The following is a 17,352-nucleotide window of genomic DNA, read 5'->3' as shown; positions in this document are numbered from 1 at the left end:
CCCTCTATCGAATCTAACGGTCCTACACTATCTTCCGGCCTTCTCCTCGAGTATGCTTCCTCCCCGGCTTCTCGTCCCTCGAACTTCGTACACGTTCTTCTCGTTTACCGGTGCACTCTTATGTAGCATTTCATCTCTCGAACGTCATGCACGTCTTCTCGTTCACCAGTGTATTCTTCTGTAGCATTTCGTCCCTTGGATGCACCAAGTCCGTCGGCTCCTTTCCCATGTCACCCTTCTCGCTAGCTGCATCTTCCGCTCGATTTCTTGTGTTCCTAAGTTCCTGCGCACTTAGACACAATGATCAAATACAACAGGACTTAACTGAACTTGGTTGACCACACCAAAACCACCCCGGATTCTAACATTTATATATTTCTAAAATGGCATAATAATGTGATAAACAAATAACTAAATTACAAAAATAGAAAAATGAAGAAAAAATTAAACATGGCGAACCTAGATTTAGTTCAACTTAAAACATTCATGATACGAGAAATATATGATTTCACTATTTTTAAAAGACAAACAGGACATCTATATCAGCTGTTATATCCATAATTAACATCTCCTAATCTAGTTAATAATCTAGTTGTCCTTACTCCAACGCCTTCCTAATAGTTGCATGGCCAACGAGATCACAAAGGATAATACTAATAAAAAGATCGAAAGTGCAAGGGATAAATAAACGTGAACAACAAGGAGATCAAACAGAACTCTGCATTCGCGAAGGAAAACAAAAAACAAAAGAAAAAGACGGTGAGCTCTCTCAATGCATTGCTTTGTTGGAGAATGATAAACAAGTTGACACTGACGCACGAATGTTTGTAGTGCAGAGCATCATGTCTGAAGGTCAAGTCTCGCCAATGGTGGTGGTGGCGATGGACAGAGACAAGAGCAGCCAGAACGCCTTCAAGTGGGCTCTGGACAACCTCGTCACGGCAGGACAAACCCTCACCCTCCTCCATGTCAACACCAAGACCTCGAGTAAGCGATGCATTGTGACTTCCATATATTTCTTTCTTCCCTCTTTGAATGCCATGCTTCACAGTGGGCCAAGAGGATGAAGCCAATTACATTGCCAATATCACAAGGGACATCATCAATCCTTGCAAATGCTTCTGCGCTCGAAAGGATGTGAGCATTTTATTTCTCTTTTAAGCGATCACATGAATGAACTGATGGAAATCAGAGCATTCTCGAGCAGGTGCAATGCAAGGAAATCATAGTGAAAGAAAGTGATGTTGCCAAAGCAATCATAGACTTCGTTTCGAATATTGTAGTCGAAAAGCTCGTTGTTGGTGCATCACCCAAAGGCGGATTCGTCAGGTATTATCATGTCGAATTGCGATTTTACTAGGAGGCATTGCGGTACTACAATTTGAATCTTGCACTCTTCAGAGCATTCAGAAGCACGGACCTCAGCACTACCATCTACAAAGGGGTTCCTGATTTCTCCACTGTCTACGTCATCTCAAAGGGGAAGGTCTTGTCCCTGAGGAATGCCTCCCGGCCGCCGCCGACCCTCCCGCCGCCTATTCGCTCACAAATCCAAGCGCAACCGATCGGCATATCTGAATCAGCAAGACCAAGCAACAGGAATGCCATGAAAGGTCTGTTGCTTCTATCAACATAAACTAACTTTGTTACTGTAATGAAAAGTCTCTGAAGAACTTGCCATATTTCATAGCTGTAAGTGAGACTCCGGTTGGCCCATGGAGTTCACAGAAAGAGAGTGATTCGATCAAGTAAGAATAATTCTCTTAACATGCACAAAACTTTCCTCAATAGCTTGCTCTTCCTACCTGCTGAACAATGGATAATCTTCCTCGAATAGGTCACCTTTTAACAGAGGAACACGAGCTTCGGCCACAAGATCATATGGAGAGATAATGGTGGAGAGCGATATATCATTCGTGAGCAGTAGTAGGCCAAGTATCGACCACGGATACCCCCAGAGATACTCCAACATGTTGGACAACTACGAACGTAATTTCGAGTCGCCGCGCAAGTCGGTGGGTGCATACTCGATAGGGAACGAACAACATTCTTCCCTGTCTCATGAAAGTTCATCATCTCAGTCTGTGGTGAGAACAAGAGAAGTAAATCCAAACATGTTGGCAAATCATGGTGTCTGGTGATCGAGTTAACTAACAAGTGTGTTCCTTGCGACTCGCAGGACGATGTCGAAACAGAGATAAGAAGGTTGAAGTTAGAACTCAAGCAAACCATGGACATGTATAGCACAGCCTGCAAGGAAGCACTTACAGCCAAACAAAAAGTAGAGTTTTTTTTCTTTTTTTTTTCTTTCAAAATTGGAGGTGTTCAGAGAAGAATTAATGATGCCGTATCGCAGGCAATGGAGCTTCAGCGCTGGAAGATGGGGGAAGAGAAGAGACTGGAAGAAGCTACGCTTGCCTTGGCAGAGAGCGAGAAAGCGAAAAGGATCGCAGAGTCTGAAGCACAGAGGGCGTCAAATCCAGACTCACATGCAAATCTCAGGTATAGAAGGTATTCGATAGAGGAGATTGAAGCCGCCACTGAAAACTTCCTAGAGAAGAGGAAAATTGGAGAAGGTGGTTACGGCCCTGTTTACAAGTGTAATCTAGATCATACACCAGTGGCGATCAAGGTATTGCGTCCGGATGCTGCTCATGGAAAGTCTCAATTTCAGCAAGAGGTAGATACAGTAAACAATTACTACTTCTTCTACTTCTACTACAACAACAACAATCAAACCTTGAAGTTCTTCGATTGGACTGTGTAGGTGGAAATACTGTGTTGCATTCGACATCCAAACATGGTGCTACTGCTAGGCGCTTGCCCAGAGTACGGCTGCCTTGTGTACGAACACATGGCGCTCGGGAGCTTGGAAGATCGTCTGTTCAGGAGAGGGAACACGCCGCCCATTCCATGGCAGCACAGGTTCCGAATTGCGGCGGAGATCGGCACCGGCTTGCTCTTCCTGCACCAGACCAAGCCCGAGCCGTTAGTCCACAGAGACCTGAAGCCCGCGAACATCCTGCTCGATAGGAACTACGTGAGTAAGATCAGTGACGTCGGACTCGCTCGCTTGGTGCCCCCTTCCGTGGCGAACAACGTCACCCAGTATCGCATGACGGCCACGGCCGGCACGTTCTGCTACATCGACCCGGAGTATCAGCAGACGGGCATGCTCGGCACCAAATCCGATGTCTACTCGCTGGGAATCTTGCTGCTGCAGCTGATCTCTGCCAAGCCTCCCATGGGGCTGTCGCACTACATGGATCGTGCCATCGAGAAGGGGACGTTCGGAGAAATGTTGGACCAGTCGGTGCCTGATTGGCCAGTCGAGGAAGCTTTGAGCTTGGCCAAGGTAGCACTCCAGTGCGCGGAGCTCAGGAAGAAGGACAGGCCGGACCTTGCGACGGTGATACTTCCGGAGCTCAATAGACTCCGGGAGCTTGCGGAGGATAACTTGGAGTACGGTGGGTTTGGCATGGGCTCGTTTCCTTCATCCATCTCCAGTCACGTCTCGACGCAAGTATGTTTATCTGATTTTGTGATTGAAATCATTGAATGTCGAAAATGAATGTAATATGTGTCTCTTTCTTTTGTTTCAGGATGGGATGAATGGGCATGGAACGATACGATCTGGGAGTGAAAGCTCGAGAAGCCCGAATAGTGGAATAGGAATGCTGGGAAGAAGATGAGCAGCTTCCAAGAACAGGAAGAAACGATGAGGTCAAAAAGTGAGATGAGTTGATCAAATCTCTATGTGATGTATATAAAGATCCAATCTTGTGCTGTAATTGAATTATCATCAATACAATTCGTTGGACCATTTTGTCTATTCTACCTTTCGTAAATCTGCAGACGTTTGAGAATGCAGTATCACGAAGTTTTACTGAAAGTGAAGAAAGCAAGCAAGCATCGTTGTACAAGAATCTATGGGTACAAGCAGAACTTTTGGCCTGTAGACTAAAGCAAGAACTTGTAATTGCTCAAATGAAGATTGAATCTGAAAACCATAAGCACTATTCTCAAATTGGCCTCTTTTCTAAAATTACTAGTTACTCTTTTTACATATATATATATATTTCCAGATAAGCCTCCACAATCCGGCATGTCTTCAAGTCTGAACTCCCTGCATAGCCTCTAGGCCCATGATTCACCTTTGAAGCCCAAAGATACTGAAAGCATAAGAGAAGAAGAAAATCAAGTCAGTGCATCAGCAAACCATGAATCGAGCAAGGCAGAAGATGTTGAATCATCCGTGATGGCCCGATTTCAAATTTTGAAGGATCGAAATAACAAGTCTATTCACAGAGATGTAGAACTAGAGTACATTCTTGACCAAGAGCATGCTGCATTGCACCCAGTTGCCAATGCCATGACTGCGAATCTGGCCAATACAAGATTCATTGCAGCAGTTGCAAACGATCAAGTAAGTCCATATTTTGATGTTTCAGGATATGGAAATACAAGACAAACATTATCAGGTCCTCTGAATGGACCACTGATCCAGTCCTACATGACATACAAGCAAGGGAGCTGCCCAAGTAGAAGTCGAGATGGCGACCTCTCCTTTGAGTGGGTGCATGTGATGGGGGAGGATGAATCCACACACTAACCATCGCTTTACGATGAGGTTACCTACGGACGGTTCGATATGCACATAGCAATAACAAAGAACTTGGAGATTGTTTTATGGAACCTGTGGCACTCCCTATTTGACAATCTGATGAACATTTTGATGTAATTAAATGACTACTTTTTTATTTCTTTCATTGATGCCTTTTAATTGTAAATGACTGAAAATTAAAGCGCATCTTAAATTTATCTGCTATTACAGACTGAAAATTATAGCGCATTTATTTTTTTATTTTCATGTATTATTAAACGATATAAATAAGCTTAGACGATAGTAATCCATACAAATCACTTGTATTTATTTAATTTCTTAAATTAACAGTTATTGTTGGCTCAGAGGAGGTTGGCAAGAGGGAGTGAATTGTCTATATAAGATAAAATAGAAAAACTCTTCTCGTTCTTTCAACGTAGATTAGCAGCACGATAGCACAATTATAATAACAATAATCGAACAACTAATAAAATAAAGAATAGCTAAAAGGTCAGAGGTTTACTTGATTACAATCTAAATGGTTATTAATCCAAGACGTTGAAAAACATTAGTAGATCTTGAAGGCGGAGAAGCCTTTTACATGCTCAGAAAGTTGCTAGGAAATGAATAAAAAAGTTGTTGTATATTTCCTAATTCTAAGGGTTTTTTTATAGCCCTTAGAAAATCTTATCCGAAGTTGGAAGACGCCTCTAATAAGGTGGAAGACGCTTCTAATAAGGTGGAAGGTGCCTCCAGGGAGGCAAGCGAAGATAATATTTTATCTTCGCCAACGGTTGCTTTTGCCCGGTTTAAGGCACCTTCAAGTAGTTGAAGACGTCTTCCATAAAGGCTCGAAGGTGCCTTCAAGAGATTGAAGGCGTCTTCCACCAGAAAGGCGCGAGGGCGCCTACAACAGCGTTGGAGGCGCCTTCAGTAGCTTCAGTAGCTCTATTTTCTCTTTCGTTGCTCTGATCATCTAGGTAATTTCGTTTATCCGGAATTAGGTCTACCCGGATCTATCTTCCGGCCTTCTCCTCGAGCAAGCTTCCTCCCCAGTTTCTCGTTCCTTGAACGTCGTGCACGTTCTTTTCGTCCACCGGTATATTCTTCCGTAGCATTTCGTCCCTCAGATGCACCAAACCCGTCAGCTCCTTTCCCGTACAACCCTTCTCACTAGCTATGTATTCCGCTCGACTTCTTGTGTTCCTAAGCTCCTGCGCACTTAGACACAAGGATCAAATACAACATGACTTAATTGAACTTGGTTGATCATATCAAAATTATCCCGGGTTCTAACATTTATATATTTCTAAAATGGCATAATAATTTGATAAACAAATAACTAAATTACAAAAATAGAAAAATGAAGAAAAAAATTAAACATGGCGAACCTAGATTTAGTTCAACTTAAAACATTCATGATACGAGAAATATATGACTTCACTATTTTTAAAAGGCAGATAGGACATCTACATCAGCTGTTATATCCATAATGAGACCTGCTTTTCCCTCCTCCCCTGACACCCTCACCTCCCGGGCCCACCCATGTTTTGACCTTTATACCCCTTATTCACTTCACGTTTTTTTTCTTCACATTTATATTTCTTTTTAATCAGTTTTTTTATCAAACTTTTTTTAACTGTTTTATTTTTTAATCAGTTTTTTTATCAATTTTATTCTTTTTAAATAATTTTTTATTATATATTTACCATGATAAATAATATTTATTTAATATTAAAAAAATAGTATAATTTTTTAATATTTTATTTATTTTTTAATATTAAAGAAGTAAATAAAATTAGAAAAAAAACTTGTTATTTAAAGAAGGAAGGGTGAAAATGTCATTTAATAGAGGAGAGAGAGGGGGATGGGCCGTCAGAGGGGGTGGGAAAAGAAATTTACATCCATTAATTAACATCTCCTAATCTAGTTAATAATCTAGTTGTCCTTACTCCAACGCCTTCCTAATAGTTGCATGGCCAACGAGATCAAACAGGATAATACTAATAAAAAGCTTGAAAGTGCAAGGGATAAATAAACGTGAACAACAAGGAGATCAAACAGAACTCTGCATTCGCGAAGGAAAACAAAAAACAAAAGAAAAAGACGGTGAGCTCTCTCAATGCATTGCTTTGTTGGAGAATGATAATCAAGTTGACACTGACGCACGAATGTTTGTAGTGCAGAGCATCATGTCTGAAGGTCAAGTCTCGCCAATGGTGGTGGTGGCGATGGACAGAGACAAGAGCAGCCAGAACGCCTTCAAGTGGGCTCTGGACAACCTCGTCACGGCAGGACAAACCCTCACCCTCCTCCATATCAACACCAAGACCTCGAGTAAGCGATGCATTGTGACTTCCATATATTTCTTTCTTCCCTCCTTGAATTCCATGCTTCACAGTGGGCCAAGAGGATGAAGCCAATTACATTGCCAATATCACAAGAGACATCATCAATCCTTGCAAATGCTTCTGCGCTCGAAAGGATGTGAGCATTTTATTTCTCTTTTAAGCGATCACATGAATGAACTGATGGAAATCAGAGCATTCTTGAGCAGGTGCAATGCAAGGAAATCATAGTGAAAGAAAGTGATGTTGCCAAAGCAATCATAGACTTCGTTTCGAATATTGTAGTCGAAAAGCTCGTTGTTGGTGCATCACCCAAAGGCGGATTCGTCAGGTATTATCATGTCGAATTGCGATTTTACTAGGAGGCATGGTGGCACTACAATTTGAATCTTGCACTCTTCAGAGCATTCAGAAGCACGGACCTCAGCACTACCATCTACAAAGGGGTTCCTGATTTCTCCACTGTCTACGTCATCTCAAAGGGGAAGGTCTTGTCCCTGAGGAATGCCTCCCGGCCGCCGCCGACCCTCCCGCCGCCTATTCGCTCACAAATCCAAGCGCAACCGATCGCCATATCTGAATCAGCAAGACCAAGCAACAGGAATGCCATGAAAGGTCTGTTGCTTCTATCAACATAAACTAACTTTGTTACTGTAATGAAAAGCCTCTGAAGAACTTGTCATATTTCATAGCTGTAAGTGAGACTCCGGTTGGCCCATGGAGTTCACAGAAAGAGAGTGATTCGATCAAGTAAGAATAATTCTCTTAACATGCACAAACTTTCCTTGATCGCTTGCTCGTCCTACCTGCTGAAGAATGGGCAATCTTCCTCGAACAGGTCACCTTTTAACAGAGGAACACGAGCTTCGGCCACAAGATCATATGGAGAGATAATGGTGGAGAGCGATATATCATTCGTGAGCAGTAGTAGGCCGAGCATCGACCACGGATACCCCCAGAGATACTCCAACATGCTGGACAACTACGAACGCAATTTCGAGTCGCCGCGCAAGTCGGTGGGTGCGTACTCGATAGGGAACGAACAACATTCTTCCCTGTCTCATGAAAGTTCATCATCTCAGTCTGTGGTGAGAACAACAGAAGTAAATCCAAACATGTTGGCAAATCATGGTGTTGGTGATCGAGTTAACTAACAAGTGTGTTCCTTGCGACTCGCAGGACGATGTCGAAACAGAGATAAGAAGGTTGAAGTTAGAACTCAAGCAAACCATGGACATGTATAGCACAGCCTGCAAGGAAGCACTTACAGCCAAACAAAAAGTAGAGTTTTTTTTTTCTTTCAAAATTGGAGGTGTTCAGAGAAGAATTAATGATGCTGTATCGCAGGCAATGGAGCTTCAGCGCTGGAAGATGGGGGAAGAGAAGAGGCTAGAAGAAGCTACGCTCGCCTTGGCAGAGAGCGAGAAAGCGAAAAGGATCGCAGAGTCTGAAGCACAGAGGGCGTCGAATCCAGACTCACATGCAAATCTCAGGTATAGAAGGTATTCGATAGAGGAGATTGAAGCCGCCACTGAAAACTTCCTAGAGAAGAGGAAAATTGGAGAAGGTGGTTACGGCCCTGTTTACAAGTGTAATCTAGATCATACACCAGTGGCGATCAAGGTATTGCGTCCGGATGCTGCTCATGGAAAGTCTCAATTTCAGCAGGAGGTAGAAATACTGTGTTGCATTCGACATCCAAACATGGTGCTACTGCTAGGCGCTTGCCCGGAGTACGGCTGCCTTGTGTACGAACACATGGCGCTCGGGAGCTTGGAAGATCGTCTGTTCAGGAGAGGGAACACGCCGCCCATTCCATGGCAGCACAGGTTCCGAATTGCGGCGGAGATCGGCACCGGCTTGCTCTTCCTGCACCAGACCAAGCCCGAGCCGTTGGTCCACAGAGACCTGAAGCCCGCGAACATCCTGCTCGATAGGAACTACGTGAGCAAGATCAGTGACGTCGGACTCGCTCGCTTGGTGCCCCCTTCCGTGGCGAACAACGTCACCCAGTATCGCATGACGGCCACGGCCGGCACGTTCTGCTACATCGACCCGGAGTATCAGCAGACGGGCATGCTCGGCACCAAATCCGACGTCTACTCGCTGGGAATCTTGCTGTTGCAGCTGATCTCTGCCAAGCCTCCCATGGGGCTGTCGCACTACATGGATCGTGCCATCGAGAAGGGGACGTTCGGAGAAATGTTGGACCAGTCGGTGCCTGATTGGCCAGTCGAGGAAGCTTTGAGCTTGGCCAAGGTAGCGCTCAAGTGCGCGGAGCTCAGGAAGAAGGACAGGCCGGACCTTGCGACGGTGATACTTCCGGAGCTCAATAGACTCCGGGAGCTTGCGGAGGATAACTTGGAGTACGGTGGGTTTGGCATGGGCTCCTTTCCTTCATCCATCTCTAGTCACGTCTCGACGCAAGTATGTTTATCTGATTTTGTGATTGAAATCATTGAATGTCGAACATGAATGTAATATGTGTCTCTTTCTTTTGTTTCAGGATGGGATGAATGGGCATGGAACGATACGATCTGGGAGTGAAAGCTCGAGAAGCCCGAATAGTGGAATAGGAATGCTGGGAAGAAGATGAGCAGCTTCCAAGAACAGGGAAGAAACGATCGGGGTCAAAAGTGAGATGAGTTGATCAAATCTCTGTATGATGTATATAAAGATCCAATCTTGTGATGTAATTGAATGATCATCAATACAATTTGTTTAATTCTTTCTTCTCGACTGGCAAAAACTGCACAATCAATTGAGAATATATGCAAAACTAGCAATTTCAAGCATGTTACTACTCGCTACACAGTTTGTGGATATATGTATAGAACAATTTTGAATAAATATGAGAATAAAAAAGAAAGAAAATTAGCAGGCAAATCAAGCAAATATACAAATCCCCCATTAGTACTTTCAATATAATGATTATTTCTTCACAAGAAAATGGAAGGAGATGAGATACTATTAACAACTGCTTGATGTAGATAGTCGAGCAAATTAAACGAACACAACAGTGTCATAGATCAATCGTGAAAACAGCACAGGGTTCTTAACAATACATATAATGAGCCAATTAAAACATTGCTTGGATTATGAATGTTGAGTTACCTTATTTTCCTCAAGCTTTTTGCAACGATGTTGGGTGGAATGACTAGCAACAGTTAAGGTATAGAGAAGGCCTCCATTCAAGGACTGATTATAGTGAGCTTGTGTATTCGTAGCTAGTGATGTGGATCTGGGTTGAACTTCAATGATTCTCTCCAAATGAGCTCTTTGATATCCTCTTCGGTGTACGATGGATGTTCGAAATCAAAGCTGAATGGAGTGGGGCAAACAGATTCACCGTCGATATGGAGAGATGCCAAGTATGGATGGCAGAGAGCTTCATCAGCTGCCACAAGATATAATTGAATGTACACTTGATGTAGAACGTAATTGTAACTAAGAACAGCTAGAAAGATGTAGTATTTACCTGTGATTCTCTTGCTTGGGTCGAATACAAGCATTTTCTCTAGCAGATCAATGGCTCCACTCGACATAGTGGGGAACCTAGAATGAAAATCTTGCTTTGGATATTGAGGGAATTGTCTCACGTATCTACGAGCATTGTCGCCCCGGAGAAATCCGAGGCTTGAGTCATCGGGTGAACCTATTAACTTATCATGTAAAAATGCAATGCAAGTGCCAAATTATTAGCTTCAAGAAGTAATTTACTAAAGAAGAAAGTAATATTAGGTTAGAAACAAAGTGGCATCAGTGTTCTCATAGATTATAAATGACCAATCTAGAGAGCCTTGTAAACTTATGAGTGAAAAATTCTGACAAAAGAATGATAATCATATTGTTGGTGATGTACATATAATAGTGAACGAAACGTAAGTGAGAAACTAATTTTTCTTTAACTTATTGAGAAAGGTTTAACCCAGAGTAAAGAATTAACACAAAACGAGTATTGATCCACCTCAAGAAAAGAGTTGCAGAATGGTGATCAAGGCACCAATGATGGTTAGCAATGGCCAAGAAGAAAGAAAACAATAAATCACCAAACTAAAACCCAAATAAACCAACAGGCATAATATACTTGAAGAAGATCCATCTGTGAGTAAACAATGCATGACATAAATGTAAATTAATGAATGCTTGTGTTTAAGACAGCCACAATTTTACCTCAGTTATTAGCTTTAATTGATGAACGTAGTCTTTTCCTGGAAATAAAGGCTCTCTAGTCACTATTTCACCAAGTATGCACCCCACAGACCAGATGTCAATAGCAGCAGTGTACTCTGAACAATTAAGGAGCAATTCAGGTGCTCGGTACCACCTAGTGACAACATATTCAGTCATGAAGTCTGTTTCAGATGTTGTTCTTGCCAATCCAAAATCTCCAATCTTGAGATCACATCTTGCATTTAAGAGCAAATTGCTAGGCTTAAGATCACGGTGCAGAACATTTGCAGAGTGCACATATTTCAGCCCTCTGAGTAACTGATGTAGAAAAAACTGCCAATAATAGATAGTGTTAGGAAACAAAAGTAACAAGTGGGCATTGCAAGCTACCATGCAGTAAGACATGCAAGTAGAAAACTACACCAACTGATTGTTACCATCATTGAATTGTGTTTTTCCCAACAACTTAAGATCAGCTACACGATTCTTATGCTCCATTGAACTCTATGCCATCTCTCCGTATGATCAATTATATCTTAAAAAAGTAATCTATTCTATGCATGGTTTAAAAAAAAAAAAATCAATTGGAATGGGTGATATGTACCATTTTGCCACTGAACCAAAATTGAAATCAACCAGCACAGGGAAATTATATGTTTCTCCATACAAACCCATGTATCGCTGGTACTTGGTGATATAAACTAATATTGGCAACCTTGACTCCAATATACACTACAAAATAACTCTGCTATTCCATACAAGAGATTCATCATAACAACTGTATGGATCTAAATGCCTGATTTTATGCTTGGAAAACAGGAAAAAAAACTTTCATAATAAAAGAATAAGCACATTGGCATCTTAAGAACTTTCATATGCATTGATTAAAGCAACTGAAAATGGTACATCTGAACACTAAAAGCTCACAGTATGGTCAAATTTAATAGATACAGATGTGAGTCAAATCTAAAAATCTCAGAGAACTTTATTAGAAACAACAAAAAGAGATTTAATTGGTTTTACTTTAATGGATTGTGTTGCTCTTAAAAGAAGGGGAAAAATCCACCTAACTAAACCAAAGAAATTTGATAAATAGAACGTTTTCCATTGTTGTGGTAAAACACCTGCTAAAAAAATTTCTGAAACGTGATGAAAATAAACTGTTAAACAGGGGCTTCTAGTATTAAGAGCCAACATACGTGATGCCAAGGGGATGCCTTAAATTTCATTTAGGAAAACATTTTCAAGTAAGGATGCCAACTCTAAGATCCATCCAAAATCCAGATGATGATCTCAAAAAATTATGTAGCACTAAAAAATAACTATATTCCTCTTTCAAGCAGATCTTATGCACATGTGCAGTGGTTGCTAACATCAAACCTGGCAATGATCATCTGTCAATGCTTGGTTGGAGTGAATTATCTGATGAAGGTCAGTATCCATTAACTCATAAACGATGTAGACATCATTGAAGTTTTCCCTGTTTGGAGGCCGTATGATGTCCTTAATTGCAATAACCTACAACAAAGTACATGAACTATAAGCTGAATAATAAAAGTTTCAATTAAAACAAAAGTATATATCTTCAAAAGAGATGAAACTCTTAGAAAGAATGTTAAATCCAAATAAAAATTAACTTAACCACAATTATCAAGCTAAGGATGTGAATACCATATAATACTTGAGTAGTAAACTGACCGCAAAAAATGAAAATAAGCCTAATCAAGCAATGAACCATCTTTGAGTATTTCGTTGTGAGAAAAATGCTACACTAAGACACATAAACTAATAAATAGATTCTGCACTTCTTTATCTGGCATCTGAAATCCTAGACTTGCAAGAACAGATTCAACATGAATCATATTCACTAAACAAATAAAGAATTATTTTAGTTATTTCTCCAAATACGATGGAATACTATTCAACCACAATATAAATATTACACATGTGGCAAGTAGCGATACCACCCCCCATTCCTTTTGTTAAAATTGTCCTGTCAAACAAAAATAAGACCTTTGAGTTCCCACAGGATCATCAGAGACATGAGTTGAAAATTGATAGCTAGGAGCAGCAATCATAGATAAAAATGATGCCATGGTCAACTATAATAAAGTAAACCACGTTGGATTCCTAAACCATGACTTGCTTGATGCTGTCATTCTAGAGAATTTTCATCATCTTCCAATTCCTAGAAATACCTCATCGCGTCTATCTCATGTTCATCATTTTCAATAGAAAAATGTATACAATTACCAAAGAGTGACAAAGGAAAATAATATATGTGCATAACTTGGAAATTAAAGATTAAAAATTAAGCTTTGTTACAGTAAATATTAAATAAATAGGAAACTTAAAAAAAGAGTGACTAGCATCAAATCATCAATCATTTAACCAAAAGGGACCAATCAAAAAACAATTGAAGAATATTATTGAGGTCATAATAGACGTCAAACAACGCTCTCCACATTAACAGACATTGCCCTGTAGGTTAATTGACCAATAATAGTTTGGTCTAACATGGTATCATTTCAGAAGTTTTAGAAGGCCATAACCAGTGGATATTCAAAATAAGCAAAAGAAATGGTACCAAACTCAACCTCCCAATTATTTCAGTATAACCAATTAGAACACCAAAAGATCATAGGAAGCATTCTCAACTAAATCCTAAAAGATTTTGAAACAAATGAAGCCACACTAATTGTTCTACATTGAATGCTAGAAAATCTCACGAATAAATGAAGCAGCATTAGATTAGTAAAAAGGGTATTCATCATTCATCAAGCAGAATTTCCTTCATTATGAATGTGAATACATGTTAGATTACTACTTGCTAATTTTAAGTAATTCTTAAGATCAATGGTTTATGAAGTAAACATTGGAAATATGATTATGAAGCAGAGGAATATCAGATGCCAAGTAATAGTAAAAATAATGTGGATTTTTTTTTTAAACGAAACTATGGTGAAGCAACAACAATGAATAACTTATGTACTGAACCAGGAAGAAATGTGCAATTTAATTGAAGAACCCGAGTACCATAAACAGCTCTAAAGAAACTAGAAGATGAAGAAATCATGCCAAGTTGGCACTAAACTTACATTATCATGATTCAGATGTTGAAGAAGCTTGATTTCTCGCAAAGTTCTTTTGGCATCAATACTATTATCAAATGCATTGCCAATCTTCTTTATCGCAACCTCTTCATGAGTCTGGGAATTTACTGCAGCACTAAAGACCAGGGGAACCAACAGACCCGTTCAATATTGGTAATTTAGAAGAAATAAACTATCAAGTTTTTCATCAAAATGTGAATTATGCTGCAGTGAAAAGTGAAGGGGGAAAAAAAATCAAATTGATTCCATAATGTAGTCCTGATTTTGAAAATTGTTTGCAGAAAATTTTGTAAAAGGACACAACTATAGAAAAATGAAAATAGGGAAAGTGAGGCAACTGAATACTGAACCGGAATGCATCTCCCAACTAGCAGTTGCAGCAATCCATAGCCAAAGAATGTGAATCATGCAATAAGAATTTTACTATTCTGAGAATAGCAAAGTTCAATTTGGTATAGCATAGACAGGAAGAGAATAGTATTAAGTAATGATCAATCTCATATAGTAAGCACCCATCATGGGCATGAGATTAGTATGGGTTTGGATGTACCAAGCAGGCATAGATATAGATAATAAAAAAAAAATTGCACATACTCTACCTATTGTCATCCCTACTTATATACCTCAAGGTATTGTAGAATATAAGTGAAACAATTAAAAATATCAATTTTTATCCTTCTGGTGGACACCAATATATGTTGCCATAGGCACGTGGTCAAGTTGAATGTCCAAGAAAAGGTGCTACCACTGTACTACTAGAGTGTAGAATCAAGTATAGATAGGTATTGAAGGCTCTCAAGTCTCAAGTAGAAAACAGGGATACATTTAAAAGAAATAATAATAATAAGAAGAAAAGAGTATGTCTATATCTTACAGTATAGGTTTTATTTCAAAGATCACAAATAATACATTTTAAGTTTTATCATCTTTATAATAATAACAAGAAAATCGGCAACATTAAAGGGAGAGTTCAGCAGGAAGGAAAAAAAGGGAAATAAAATATTGTTTTTGCACAAACTGCTTTGTTTAGAAAGAAAAGTATAAGTAATGGTTGAATCATGTAGTAGTAAAAGTCAACTATTACATACTGATAAAACAGAGAGCCTGTACATGAGATTCCACAATGCAAAATGAACTATATGGTGGAAGATGAATTTGTGGCAAATGTTGTCTTGGCTTGTATAGCACTCTATTCTGACCCAAAGCACATGAGATTGAACAAAAACATGACAGTCCCTTGGTCAAGAGGACTAAGCATCATCAAATCTCTCAAAACTAATTTTGCTTTATCTGCTCTCAAGATCTTAAATATTTCTCATTTTCCATGTATATATCTTGCAAGTCAGGAAAAACAGAATAAAATCAGCCAGCCATAGATTGATCCAGCCATAGTGAAACACTACTCAAACATTGAAACTTGACTAGCCCAATAACAACTAGCCATATTATATATGAAGCAACAGTGACTTCTGGATGCCACTATTATCAGAAGATCATAAAACCCCATGCGATGAAGCTCTCAAGTAAAATACACGGAAAGACAACATATTAATTCTGAATCATGGATCAGACAATTATATCTCTACCTCCCCAGACGTATGTAATAAATCTATCTAACACAGAACTCTCAGCGACATCATGTAAAGGAGAACATGTTAAGCTTGAACTTGTTTGCCTATCATCTCAAGTCCTGAAACCTTTATTTGGAAATATGCAATTTCAAGATCGTCTCACTACCACGAGCACGGAAGCATACTATTTTTGCTACAATACATGTTGTCTCTATAAAAATTTCGGATTTGCCTCATTCATAATGCCAAGTCAATGCTACTGAATCCTACTCACTCTTCACCCTTCACCCTTCGAAGTATCCCAATCCAAGCACAAAGTAGGAAAAGCCAAACAAAGGGAATAAAGAACAAAGGCGAGTGAGGTACAAAGGTGTGAACTTTTGGACTCACCAAACGATGCCGTTGGCCCCGCGGCCGATGGGGCGGATCGGGGGCACGTACTTCGCCGTGACCTCGAATAGGTTTCCGTGCACGTTGTACCGGACGTAGCGGCCGCTGTGGGTGAGAATGCCCTTGATGTGGCCCTCCCCGAGGGCGGCGGCGGACTCCATGCCTAGGGCCTCTCCAGCGGAGATGGAAGAAAAAGGAGATGGAAAAGCTGGGATCTCGTGAAGGAGAAGAGCGAGAAAGGGGAAAGAAAAAGGAGTAAATAGGAAGCCCGCGACCGTGAAACGGGAGGTTGGAGTTCGCTTTCGCCGGCGTTTCTCGTGGTGCCTCGCCGTCGCTTTCGCTCTCTCTGCGAGATTTTTTTTACTGCCATCGAAGAGAAGAAGCGCCAAAGACTTCAAAGACTTTACCTAATTATTTATCGCGAAATAAGTTATTTATTATTATTTATTATCATTAAATTTTTTTTAAAAAAAGGTGATTCTTGATAATAAAAAAAACTTAATTAAACGATGTTAATTTATTATATTTCATAAGAAACTAATTCAAGGTTTTCATTTTAAATATATTTTTTTAGATATTAAATGTTAACGCCATTGCATCTTATATTCAATCTATTTTTATTGGATTGTCATATAATTTTTTTTTAAAAAAATAATTTTTTTAATAGCTAATCTATTTTTAAGTCTTGCAACTTAGCAATAGTATTATTCTTAAGTCATTATTTTGTTAACAACTTAAGTCTTTACGGAGACTTGTCGACTAACTTATGAAGGACGACTATTAAAGTGCTAGTCGAATAGAAATATCACGCAATTTGCTCATCTCTATTCGTCAAAGGTGAGAATAATGTGATAAGTTTGTATCTAGTACTAGAAATATGAGGAAAATATATTTATTTTATGTAGGACTTTGTGAGGAAAAGGAAACTAAGGGTGTCAATGAACTAAGTCGCTCGTCAGTTATTTGAAATTCAATTCAATAAAAGCTCGTTTGAGTTCGTTTAATGAGACTCGTTAAGATAAACAAACTAAGCTCAAGGTTCATAATATTCGGTTCGTTATCTCGTGAATATGTTCGTTAGTAAGCTCATGAATCAACTTTTAATTTAAAAAATAATAGTTTTGATATTAAATTTATACATTTTACACTCTAAA

At 39.7% G+C, this 17,352-nt stretch overlaps 3 protein-coding genes across 4 annotated transcripts; 2 read left to right on the top strand and 1 right to left on the bottom strand.

Moving 5' to 3' along the window:
* Positions 1–842: 842 nt before the first annotated feature.
* LOC122050859 (U-box domain-containing protein 52-like) lies at positions 843–3,734 on the top strand. The gene is made up of 10 exons (XM_042611730.1): positions 843–987; positions 1,052–1,137; positions 1,208–1,329; positions 1,402–1,613; positions 1,691–1,748; positions 1,838–2,087; positions 2,180–2,281; positions 2,357–2,680; positions 2,768–3,523; positions 3,603–3,734. Exons 1-10 carry the CDS (start codon positions 843–845, stop codon positions 3,690–3,692), a joined length of 2,145 nt encoding a protein of 714 aa, XP_042467664.1. The 3' UTR covers positions 3,693–3,734.
* A 3,061-nt stretch (positions 3,735–6,795) lies between these two features.
* On the top strand, positions 6,796–9,791 carry LOC122050858 (U-box domain-containing protein 35-like). Its single transcript, XM_042611728.1, has 8 exons — positions 6,796–6,940; positions 7,005–7,090; positions 7,161–7,282; positions 7,355–7,574; positions 7,616–7,701; positions 7,790–8,039; positions 8,131–8,232; positions 8,299–9,791. The coding sequence occupies exons 1-8, from the start codon at positions 6,796–6,798 to the stop codon at positions 9,424–9,426; spliced, it is 2,139 nt and encodes a 712-aa protein (XP_042467662.1). The 3' UTR covers positions 9,427–9,791.
* A 304-nt stretch (positions 9,792–10,095) lies between these two features.
* LOC122053179 (mitogen-activated protein kinase 2-like) lies at positions 10,096–16,579 on the bottom strand. Of its 2 annotated transcripts, XM_042615105.1 has the most exons (6): positions 16,199–16,579; positions 14,223–14,352; positions 12,505–12,642; positions 11,125–11,457; positions 10,430–10,613; positions 10,096–10,348 (listed from the first exon to the last, which is right to left on the bottom strand). In XM_042615105.1, exons 1-6 carry the CDS (start codon positions 16,357–16,359, stop codon positions 10,179–10,181), a joined length of 1,116 nt encoding a protein of 371 aa, XP_042471039.1. In that variant the 5' UTR covers positions 16,360–16,579; the 3' UTR covers positions 10,096–10,178. The 2 variants fall into 2 exon arrangements, 1 of the variants encoding a protein (XP_042471039.1); XR_006132166.1 differs by lacking the exons at positions 10,096–10,348; positions 10,430–10,613 and adding an exon at positions 10,624–11,003 and having other exon boundaries at positions 11,047–11,457; positions 16,199–16,556.
* Between the last annotated feature and the right edge of the window lie 773 nt (positions 16,580–17,352).

Source organism: Zingiber officinale, chromosome 3A (genome assembly GCF_018446385.1).
Source record: "Zingiber officinale cultivar Zhangliang chromosome 3A, Zo_v1.1, whole genome shotgun sequence".
Classification (NCBI taxonomy): domain Eukaryota; kingdom Viridiplantae; phylum Streptophyta; class Magnoliopsida; order Zingiberales; family Zingiberaceae; genus Zingiber; species Zingiber officinale.
Note: the sequence above shows the minus strand (reverse complement) of the source record. Positions and strands in the feature narration are given on the sequence as shown.

Coding starts and splice junctions, on each gene's coding strand:
- LOC122050859 (XM_042611730.1), top strand. CDS start 843: ATGTCTGAAGGTCAAGTCTCGCCAATGGTGGTGGTGGCGATGGACAGA. Junction 988..1,051: donor TGTCAACACCAAGACCTCGA/GTAAGCGATGCA, acceptor CATGCTTCACAG/TGGGCCAAGAGGATGAAGCC. Junction 2,282..2,356: donor CACTTACAGCCAAACAAAAA/GTAGAGTTTTTT, acceptor GCCGTATCGCAG/GCAATGGAGCTTCAGCGCTG.
- LOC122050858 (XM_042611728.1), top strand. CDS start 6,796: ATGTCTGAAGGTCAAGTCTCGCCAATGGTGGTGGTGGCGATGGACAGA. Junction 7,283..7,354: donor CCCAAAGGCGGATTCGTCAG/GTATTATCATGT, acceptor TGCACTCTTCAG/AGCATTCAGAAGCACGGACC. Junction 8,040..8,130: donor GTTCATCATCTCAGTCTGTG/GTGAGAACAACA, acceptor TGCGACTCGCAG/GACGATGTCGAAACAGAGAT.
- LOC122053179 (XM_042615105.1), bottom strand. CDS start 16,359: ATGGAGTCCGCCGCCGCCCTCGGGGAGGGCCACATCAAGGGCATTCTC. Junction 12,643..14,222: donor AACATCTGAATCATGATAAT/GTAAGTTTAGTG, acceptor ACTTTGTTGTAG/GTTATTGCAATTAAGGACAT. Junction 11,458..12,504: donor TGACAGATGATCATTGCCAG/GTTTGATGTTAG, acceptor TATTATTGGCAG/TTTTTTCTACATCAGTTACT.